The following is a 9,412-nucleotide window of genomic DNA, read 5'->3' on the forward strand; positions in this document are numbered from 1 at the left end:
TCAGCACTGAGTATTTTGCTAATCCAGTTGTTTTTATTAGTTTTTTTCCTTATCTTGGGGGGTTTGCCAAATGTTCTGTAAATTCTGCACTCTTTCGTGTTCATTACCAGTGACATATTGTTCATCCCAAGTTTTGTAACCTCCACCCAGGTCTGAGATCATTAAAGCCCATCAAGACTTAAGTCTTAGCAAGGCAATCCTACCAAGAAATCTCTCTTTCTAACACCTGGACATAGCTTAGAGCTCGTTTGCTGCTGTTTCAGAGACTAAATCTCCTTTCTTGTCAGTCAGGCTTGAAAGCATAAAAAGATCAACCAAAGAACAAACCTTTTCAAGAAATATTTTACTTATCCCACATTTTGCAACAACACGACAGGAGACTGTGAGTATTTCTAGCAAAGCTTTATTGGGAGAAGCAGGTGGTGCTGCAGGAGCAGGGGCCACACCCCTGGCACTGCTGCCGGCCTGGGAGCCCCCCACTGCCACCCTCTCTCCTGTGACTACAGACGGGTGAAGACGTTGGTGCCGACCCTGCGGGGAGGAGGAGGAAATGTAAGGGAGGGGGGGGATGTGACAGTGTCCAAACACACACCCACCTCTGCATTCCCCCAGCACATTTGCACCTTGGCAGGAGCCCAGGGGTTGGTATTTTTCCTATGTTTTACCCATGCACCAAGCAATCAAGTGAACCTTGCCAGCAAGCTTTGTTAAACTGTGCTTTTAAAACAGATATTAAACCTGCTTTTGCCAGCATGTGTGAGAGTGGCTCTCTAAGCAACCTAAACCACTGACCTGGTGACATCTCCAGACCCTTGGGGGTGCACAGGGGACCTGTGCAGGCCAGGGACAGAGAGCTCACCTGGTGGCTTTCCAGTCATCTCCGCGTTCATCCACATGTGACCTCAGCAGCCACATGGTCTTCAAAACCTCCTTTCCATCATCATCCACAAAGCACTGGCCCGTGAAAACAGTGATGGAGTCTGTGGGGACAGGACAGGAGGTGGAAGGGAGCGTGGCCAACATGGCAGGTCAGTGGCTGCCCCAGCACAGGGGACAGTAGACCCCTGCTGTCCCCAGCCTCTGGAGACAGTAGGGATGGGGAAAGCAGGCAGGAGGGCTCAGAGGGCTGGGGGTGTCACATGGACATGGGCAGACAGCACAGGCTTCAGCCCCTGCTGCGTCTCCTGAACCCTGGGACTGGGAGCTGACAGCAACCAAGGAGATCCAGGGACAAGGATGGAGGAGCCTCAGGGAGGGGAGAGGGAGAGCAGTGAGGATAGTGCAGGGGAAGGCAAGGAATCAGCAATGACACTGCAGGGAGTGCAGAAAAACTTTGAAAGCAAAACAAGGAAGGAGGGGGCGATCCAGGGCACCTTAAGGAGGCTGTGAAAGAAGTACCTGAAAAGCTCCAGTTGACTGTGAAGCCAAAGGTGGGCTGGCTCTTCTGGTTACGGCCCTTCTGCTGGGACCCCTGCAGTGGTGACTTCTTGATCTCGTTGGAGCTGGCTGTCACAGCCGTGTGGTAGGAGCCAGCAAAGACACCCTCTGCATCCACCGACTCGATGGTCATGTTGGAGCCCAGGTCATTGACCCAGGTCCCAGTCAGGGAGCACTGGAAAGCAGGGAATTCAGCACTGGTGCCTGCAGCCACAGCCCCCTGCCCACCCCACCCTGTGTATCCCACCCTGACAGTACCTTTTTCGCATGGAGGCTGTGAGCCCCCAGGGCCAGGAAGAGCATGGGGAGGAAGAGAGTTGCTTGCACCATCTCTGCAGCAGGCAGACAGCTGATGTACCTGGGGATGTGCTCCTTGCAGGTCTCTGCTGATGCTCCTGCTCCCTCTCCTTTTTATTACTGTGGGTGGCAGCACTGGCCAGGGCATTGTGTAATCTGGGTGTTTCCAAATCCATGGTTCTCAGCCATAGGAGGGGGTAATTGCAGCAAACATTCCCAGAACTGTGTGCTGAAAGTGTCCATCGTGCTGGCCTGGCACCTTGCAGGGAAGGTCTGGCTCCTGCTGATTAGTGACTGCTGGGAAATGGTGAAAAGGGAAAACCCCTCTCTGCAGCTGTTATCCATTCTGTCACTCACTTGCCACATCAGTTCTGTGCCCAGGTCTTGAGGATCTGCCTGCTCAGGGCTTCACCTTGGGAAGAGATGGGTGATTTGAGACAGCTGCTGCTGTGGGGATGTGTGCCATGGAGCCAGCATCCCCCGCCAGCCACTCTGCTGTTCCCACAACTTGCAGCCCTGGAATGTTGCTGCTTCAGTGTCTCTGTGCCCAGCACTGGGGGTGCCTTCTTGTCATGCTGGGGGTGCACAGCTGGCTCTGCCTGCCCTGGGGGAGCCCCATGTCTTCCCAGCTCTGTGCTTGCCCCTTGCAGAGCAGACACATGGAGCTGTTTGCAGACTCCCAGCAGGAGATGGGCCACAGGCCATTGCTCCAGGCTGCGCGGGGTCCTGCTGGCCTGCACCAGGTGGGGTCCCAAGGAGCTCCATGTGGTGGGTGAGCTGACAAAGAGTGGTCCAAGCCATGGAGGGTCACAGCAGGGGTCACACCTGGGAGGCCTTCAGGGATGGTGGTTAAGAGAAGCAGTGGAGCGCCATGGTGCGGGAGGGGAACAGGGACCCTGATGCATGAAAGAGAGGAGACAGGATGTGTTTGCAACAATACTTTATTGGGAGAAGCAGGTGAGGCAGGAGGAAGGGCTACAAGCCTGGCACTGCCTCTTCTCTGGGAACTCCAATGCTACCACCCTCACTCCAGGCGCTTGAATTTGTTGTAGCCAACCCTGTGGCGACACAGACAGAAGAGATGTAAGGGTGGGACACAGGAGTGGCCCAATGCCTGCCCAGCCCTGCATCCTTCCAAAACATTTGCACCTTGTCAGGAGACCCAGGGAAGCTGTGCACAAGCACCCTGTTCTCCCTCACTTGCACACTGGCAGTAGCCCTGCTAAGTGCTGAGCATCACAGGCTGGGAGCACCACCCTTCATCCCCTGAATGCTCAGGCCATTCAAGATTCCTCCTTAGGCCTTTGGCCTTTGGAAATGTCTCTCAGGTGGTGAAGCATCCCTTGAGCTTGTCACAGACACTTTGCACACCAAGTCTTTCTGTTGCCTTATCAAGGAAACCAGTGCCCCAAAAGCCTTGGAATATTACTTGCCTGAATCACAGTCCAAGTTGTAAAATGTTATCATTACTGGAACTGTGAAAAATTCCTTTAATTACCATCTCACACGACATCCAGGATGAAGACTGACTGATGACTAAGGTCAATCATCCCATGACTTTACAACAGCCTTCCTATGTGAGGCCCCTTAGCTCTCTGCTGCAGGGGGACTGCTGCAGGGGGCTGTGCACCATCTCCCTCTGCGTGCATGGCTGAAGGGATGTGAACACCCCGTAGCAAGTGCGGTGTGGCTGCTGCCAGCTTGGATCTAGAATTAAGCCTCTGCTCTAATTGTGACAAACCCTCCCAAATCACTTTCTAAATGTTAAATTAATCAATGGTTAAGTCTGTCAAATCCTTTAGACCTAAACCATTGAACGGGTCTTGAGACTAAAAGTGGAATCAGCCCCACCTGATTGTCAGGATCTGTCAGTAGTTTAGAAAGCAGTGGGTACCTCCGTCAACCTTGTGATTTATTTGAAGGGGCTCAGTTCTCATTTTCCGTCTCCAGTGTCCATGTAAATCATTCTAAATTGATTCTAACCTGTTTTTTCCTTCCTATGTTTTACCCCTGCACAGAGCAATCAAGTGAACCTTGCCATGGAACTTCGCTATGTCACACTTTTGCAAAGAGAAATGAAACATTCTTTTGCCAGCATGTGTGAGAGTGACTCCTTAGGGACCTAAACCACTCATTTGTGATAGCCCCAACCCCTTGCGGGTGTACAGGGGACCTGTGCAGGCCAGGGACAGAGAGCTCACCTGGTGGCATTCCAGTCATCTCCGCGTTCATCCACATGTGACCTCAGCAGCCACATGGTCTTCAAAACTTCCTTTCCATCATTATCCACAAAGCACTGGCCCGTGAAAACAGTGATGGAGTCTGCAGGGACAGGACAGGAGGTGGAAGGGAGCGTGGCCAACATGGCAGGTCAGTGGCTGCCCCAGCACAGGGGACAGTAGACCCCTGCTGTCCCCAGCCTCTGGAGACAGTAGGGATGGGGAAAGCAGGCAGGAGGGCTCAGAGGGCTGGGGGTGTCACATGGACATGGGCAGACAGCACAGGCTTCAGCCCCTGCTGCGTCTCCTGAACCCTGGGACTGGGAGCTGACAGCAACCAAGGAGATCCAGGGACAAGGAAGGGGAGCTTCAGGGAGGGGAGAGGGAGAGCAGTGAGGATAGTGCAGGGGAAGGCAAGGAATCAGCAATGACACTGCAGGGAGGGACAGAAAGATGGACTAGGGACAAAACAAGGATGCTAAGGGAAGACTAAGTACCTGAAAAGGTCCAATGGACTGTGAAGCCAAAGGTGGGCTGATTCAGCTGATCTGGGAGGTGCTGAGACCCCAGCAGTGGTGACTTCTTGATCGTTACTGGGCTGACTGAGACAGCTGTGCAGTAGATACCGGTGAAGTTGCCATTTGGATTCACGATGCCAATGGTCATGTTGGAGCCCAGGTCATTGATCCAGGTCCCAGTCAGGAAGCACTGGAAAGCAGGGAATTCAGCACTGGTGCCTGCAGCCACAGCCCCCTGCCCACCCCACCCTGTGTATCCCACCCTGACAATACCTTTTTTGCATGGAGGCTGTGAGCCCCCAGGGTCAGGAATAACATGAGGAGGAAGGGAGTTGCTTGCACCATCTCTGCAGCAGGCAGACAGCTGATGTACCTGGGGATGTGCTCCTTGCAGGTCTCTGCTGATGCTCCTGCTCCCTCTCCTTTTTATTGCTTCCAGGTGGGTTCGTGGCAGCTCTGGCCAGGGCATTTCCAGTCTGGATGTGTGGTGGTTTGGCCAGGAAGTGGTTTTTAAAGAAGTTGACCAGTTAACAAACCAGTGAGTAAGGAATACTTCGACATGAACATCCAGGGGTTAAATGTTGAAGGCTCCCAGGGAACTGCCCTTTTACTTCTGGTTGGAGGAGCAGGTAACACAGCTCTGAGGGGTCGCCCAAGCTGGCCAGGCTCCACTGCTCCTCCTTGTGAGGGGGAAGCCTGCCCTGCTCTGGCCGTGCCTCCGGGCCCCCATCGGCTGCCAGGGGCGGGGGGAGGCGGAGGCTGCAGCTCTAAAATCTAATGAACTTTAGAGCCCACCCCTGAGCCAGCCAGGGCCGGGGGAGATGTTCCCTTCCCCTCCTCCGGGAGCAGCCCTGAGCCCCAGCTGGGCCCACCCCATGAGACAGGGGGTGGCAGGAGGCCCCCCCTACCATCCTGGCTGCTGAGATCGCTGACTGCCTGAGCTGCTCCATGAGAGCAGCCGAGGGAGAGAGGACCTGGGCAGAATTAACTCTTTCCTAGCACAGATGAAAACTTCCAAAACCCTAACCTTCTTGAGGGAGAGGATAGGTCAGAGTGGAAAATATTTAAAGAGACAATATGAAGATACGAGGGTCAGTGAAAGAGAAGTTGTATCCTAAGTGAAGAAGAGATGTCCAGTTGCCTTGGTCCCTGGCCGGAACTCTCCTGAGTTGTGATAACAGACTGTAATATTACTATGCTCAAGTATTCCTTGAAATCATGGGCAATATCAATTGGGGAGATGAGTATTTGGATTTGTGGATTTTGAACAAAGGTATCTGTGATTTACTGAGTGAATATTAAATTAGAAACTGTGATCTGGTGATCCCATAAGATGTTTGAACAGAAAGAGATGGGAAGAAGCCCTCTGTGCCAGTGAAGAAGTGAGATGATATCTGTTTTCTGAGATGAGGAATCCTTTGCCTTTGGAGTTTTTCATTTTTAAAAAGTGACACTCCAATATATGTGAGTCCATGGCCCATATGTAGACATGGGAAAGTCTAAGTGATATGGGTGGTCCACAACTGCAGAAGTTTCCTGGGGGGCTGCTTTTGTGAGAGTTAGAAGCCACAAGCAGACCCTTTCTCTTGTGGAAAGTTACCAGAACAAATTAGGAGAGACTTCTCTCTCCCAAAAGACTAAATGAAAAGCTATTCTATAGGTGGCACAGACCTAGAGTTCTGAGTTTTGCCTCTTTACATTGTTTGTGAGAAAGTTAACACTTTGTGGTAGGAGGAAGAGTGTTTTGAAAGTTTAATTTTTTGCTTCTTATTTTTCTTATTTTAGTATGTGTTAATAAATCTATTCCTTTACTTTTAAGTTGGCCCTGTTTTGCCTTTTTCTCCTAATCCTATCTTAGAGCAGAGTGTCAAAGGACACTCAAACCACTACACTAAATTTGATAAATAGAAACAGCAGTGAACGTGAAACCACTATATGAATGCTGTTTTCACCCAGTTACAAATTAAAAAGTAGAATTCTCCATTCTTTGATGGAGAATGTGGGCAATATGATGAAAACTATGAGAGAGGATTGACTGGGAGAAACTACAGGCAAAGCTATTGTTAGGCAATAAGTTAAATAGAATGATAGTGAATTATCTAGGGGTGGAGTAGTTTATTGTTGACGTAGATAAGAGTTGTATGTTGAATGTAATTTTGATAATGATATTTTACCCAGTGTATGCTCATGGAGATGAAGGGGTGTAATGTGGTGGTTTGGCCAGGAAGTGGTTTTTCAGGAAGTTACGCTTGACAAACCAGTTAGAAACGAATACCTCTACATGAACATCCAGGGGTTCAATATTGAAGGCTCCCAGGGAACTGCCCTTTTACACACAGCTCTGAGGGGTCGCCCAAGCTGGCCAGGCTCCACTGCTCCTCCTTGTGAGGGGGAAGCCTGCCCTGCTCTGGCCGTGCCTCCGGGCCCCCATCGGCTGCCAGGGGCGGGGGGAGGCGGAGGCTGCAGCTCTAAAATCTAATGAACTTTAGAGCCCACCCCTGAGCCAGCCAGGGCCGGGGGAGATGTTCCCTTCCCCTCCTCCGGGAGCAGCCCTGAGCCCCAGCTGGGCCCACCCCATGAGACAGGGGGTGGCAGGAGGCCCCCCCTACCATCCTGGCTGCTGAGATCGCTGACTGCCTGAGCTGCTCCATGAGAGCAGCCGAGGGAGAGAGGACCTGGGCAGAATTAACTCTTTCCTAGCACAGATGAAAACTATTTTATAGGTGGTACTGACCTAGAGTTTGGAGTTTTGCTGCCTTATATTGTTTCTGGGAAACACTCCTACTACACTTCGTGGCAGGAGGAAGAGTGTTTTGGAAGTTTAAATTTTTGCTTCTTATTTTTCTTCGTTTAGTGCATGCATTAATAAATCTGTTTATTTACTTTTAATTTGGGTCTGTTTTGCTTTTCCCTCCTAATCCTATCTCACAAAAGAAAGGACACTCAAACCACTACACTAAATTTGACAAACATAAACAGAGGTGAATGTAAAACCACTACAGGAGGTTTCCATAGTTGGCTGAAATCCCTGATAGTGAATCTAGATGGGAAGGGTGGGATATTTCCGTTTAGTGTAACTGATGTGCGTGACAGTCTCCAGTTCCCCAAAAAAGGCAGGAATTCCAGTAACTGCTTGCAGGGGGGTTCTATGGCTGCATTTTTCTAACATATTTTAAATACATTCTTCAGCACTGTTAACACCCCTTGCAATTTTCTACACATTATCACAACTAACTCTTTTATATTATTAACTATACTATTTTAACAGAAGATTTATACCTTCCCCAGATGTCCCTTGTGATATCTTTAATGCTCTTCTCACCTGCTGCCCTGGCCTTGCTCCCTGCCACCTCCCTCAGAGTCCACTCAGACTCTATCACTGTCCAGAGGGAACGGGGTTCTCCTACCTCATGGGTGTTCCTTGGCAGGAGGCTCAGCCCCCTCTGATATAAAGGGAGCAGAGCCCAGGCACCACTTATGGCCACCACCACTGTGGGAACCCTGGGCTGCTCCTGCTCGCCCTGGCCCTGCTCATGCCCCGTGGTGCTGCATCCAGGGAGGTCAGGGCAGCCCTGGGGCAGAACCCGGCCATGCCCAGCCATGCTGTGCTGTCCCGAGTGCAGGGTGGGGGCTGAGGGGCTGCACGCCCTGGCAGGGCCATGCCTGTGGTGCATGTTTTCCCTATGCCACCCCAGCACACAGAGTTGGTGCCTGAGCGGGCTGCATGTTCTGGGTGTACCATCCTCTACCATACTGTGCCGTGCCCCTGTGCAGTGTCCATGACCAAGGAGGCTGCCAGCTCTGCCTGTGCTGTCCCTGGGGGTTCTGTGGGCCACCTATGCCTGCTATAAGGGGATACCCAGTACCTCCAGCTCTGCTGCCCTGCCCAGACATTGAGGGATGCGTTTCCAGAGGATGCCCATACACCACTCCCAGCTGCCAGGTGGAGGGGCTGTGCCATGGGACACCCATCCAGCTGCTTAGGGAGGCTGAAAGTGGGACTGTGCCTCATCACTGACTGAGCCACTCACACAAGCCCCAGGGTCACCTGCAGGGCCTGTGAAGAAATGAGCTGGGCTCTTCCCTGACTCTTTTGGCCCTGAACACAGCTGGGACCTTCCTGGGCTCCTGCCACTCTACAGTGGCTGCCACCAACAAGTAGATCCTGGTGTCACCCATGCAAGGAGCCCAGCAGCCAAGAGCTACTCCACCTTTGGCTTCACCATGCAGTGGCGGTTTTCAGGTATAGCAGTGCCAGCAATCCCCTGCCCATGCTGGGAAGGAGGAAGCCCCCAGCTAGCACCCCAATCCCTCATGGCACCCACAGGGAAACCCTGGCTGTGGGCGCAGAACTGGCCCATAAATCTGCTGCAGCCTTGGGACACATTGTGGGGGTGTCTGCCTGTGAGAGTGTCACAGGCAGAATGGGAGCTTCAGACAAATTTATTAAGAAAGCCCTCCCATTGAATCACAAGGTTCAGAAAGGTCTCTTTTGCATGCTGGAATCCTGCCCAGTGAAGAGCTTAGGCATAGCTGGATCCAACTACAGATCCCAGATTTTGTCAATGGATTATGTCTAAAGGATTATACAGGTGTAATAGAAACTTTGTACAATGTAATACCACATTGCATTGATGGCAAATCAGATATATTTATATAAAATCAAATAATTTATTATGATAATTAGACAGAAATAACTTAATAAGAATTATCTACTACAGATTAGAAGCTATAACAATATCTATAGTATGATGCACTATTTTGAAGCAGTATTCATAATATTAGGGCTAGCAAAACCAATTACAAAGTAGAGCCTGAAGTTACTCACCCGTACTAGTAAGTGTGGTTCAGCCTCAAGAAAGGGGTATCCCCATGCAAGGGAGGAATCTCCACACACACTCTGGCAAGGAGGGTGTTAGAAGACCCTGCCCTTAGAAACTG

General features: G+C 51.2%; 2 protein-coding genes across 2 annotated transcripts; both read right to left on the reverse strand.

Annotated features, from left to right (window-relative positions):
• Positions 1-387: 387 nt before the first annotated feature.
• On the reverse strand, positions 388-1,987 carry LOC310922433 (avidin-like). The gene is made up of 4 exons (XM_083883004.1): positions 1,696-1,987; positions 1,399-1,612; positions 860-980; positions 388-531 (listed from the first exon to the last, which is right to left on the reverse strand). The coding sequence occupies exons 1-4, from the start codon at positions 1,765-1,767 to the stop codon at positions 501-503; spliced, it is 438 nt and encodes a 145-aa protein (XP_083739130.1). The 5' UTR covers positions 1,768-1,987; the 3' UTR covers positions 388-500.
• Positions 1,988-2,758: 771 nt separating this feature from the next.
• Positions 2,759-4,852, reverse strand: LOC310922525 (avidin-like; the record flags this gene model as incomplete). Its single annotated transcript, XM_083883155.1, has 4 exons — positions 4,745-4,852; positions 4,451-4,661; positions 3,936-4,056; positions 2,759-2,792 (listed from the first exon to the last, which is right to left on the reverse strand). Exons 1-4 carry the CDS (start codon positions 4,814-4,816, stop codon positions 2,759-2,761), a joined length of 438 nt encoding a protein of 145 aa, XP_083739281.1. The 5' UTR covers positions 4,817-4,852.
• Positions 4,853-9,412: the final 4,560 nt, after the last annotated feature.

The sequence above is a fragment of the Zosterops lateralis genome, assembly GCF_965231275.1.
Source record: "Zosterops lateralis genome assembly, chromosome: Z".
NCBI lineage: Eukaryota > Metazoa > Chordata > Aves > Passeriformes > Zosteropidae > Zosterops > Zosterops lateralis.

What these genes read in the sequence shown, in the direction of transcription:
- LOC310922433 (XM_083883004.1), bottom strand. Translation starts at nt 1,767, where the DNA reads ATGGTGCAAGCAACTCTCTTCCTCCCCATGCTCTTCCTGGCCCTGGGG. An exon ending in AGTCAACTGGAGCTTTTCAG is followed by an intron (nt 981 to 1,398) that starts GTACTTCTTTCA and finishes CTGTCCCCACAG; the next exon opens with ACTCCATCACTGTTTTCACG. An exon ending in GATGACTGGAAAGCCACCAG is followed by an intron (nt 532 to 859) that starts GTGAGCTCTCTG and finishes TCCTCCCCGCAG; the next exon opens with GGTCGGCACCAACGTCTTCA.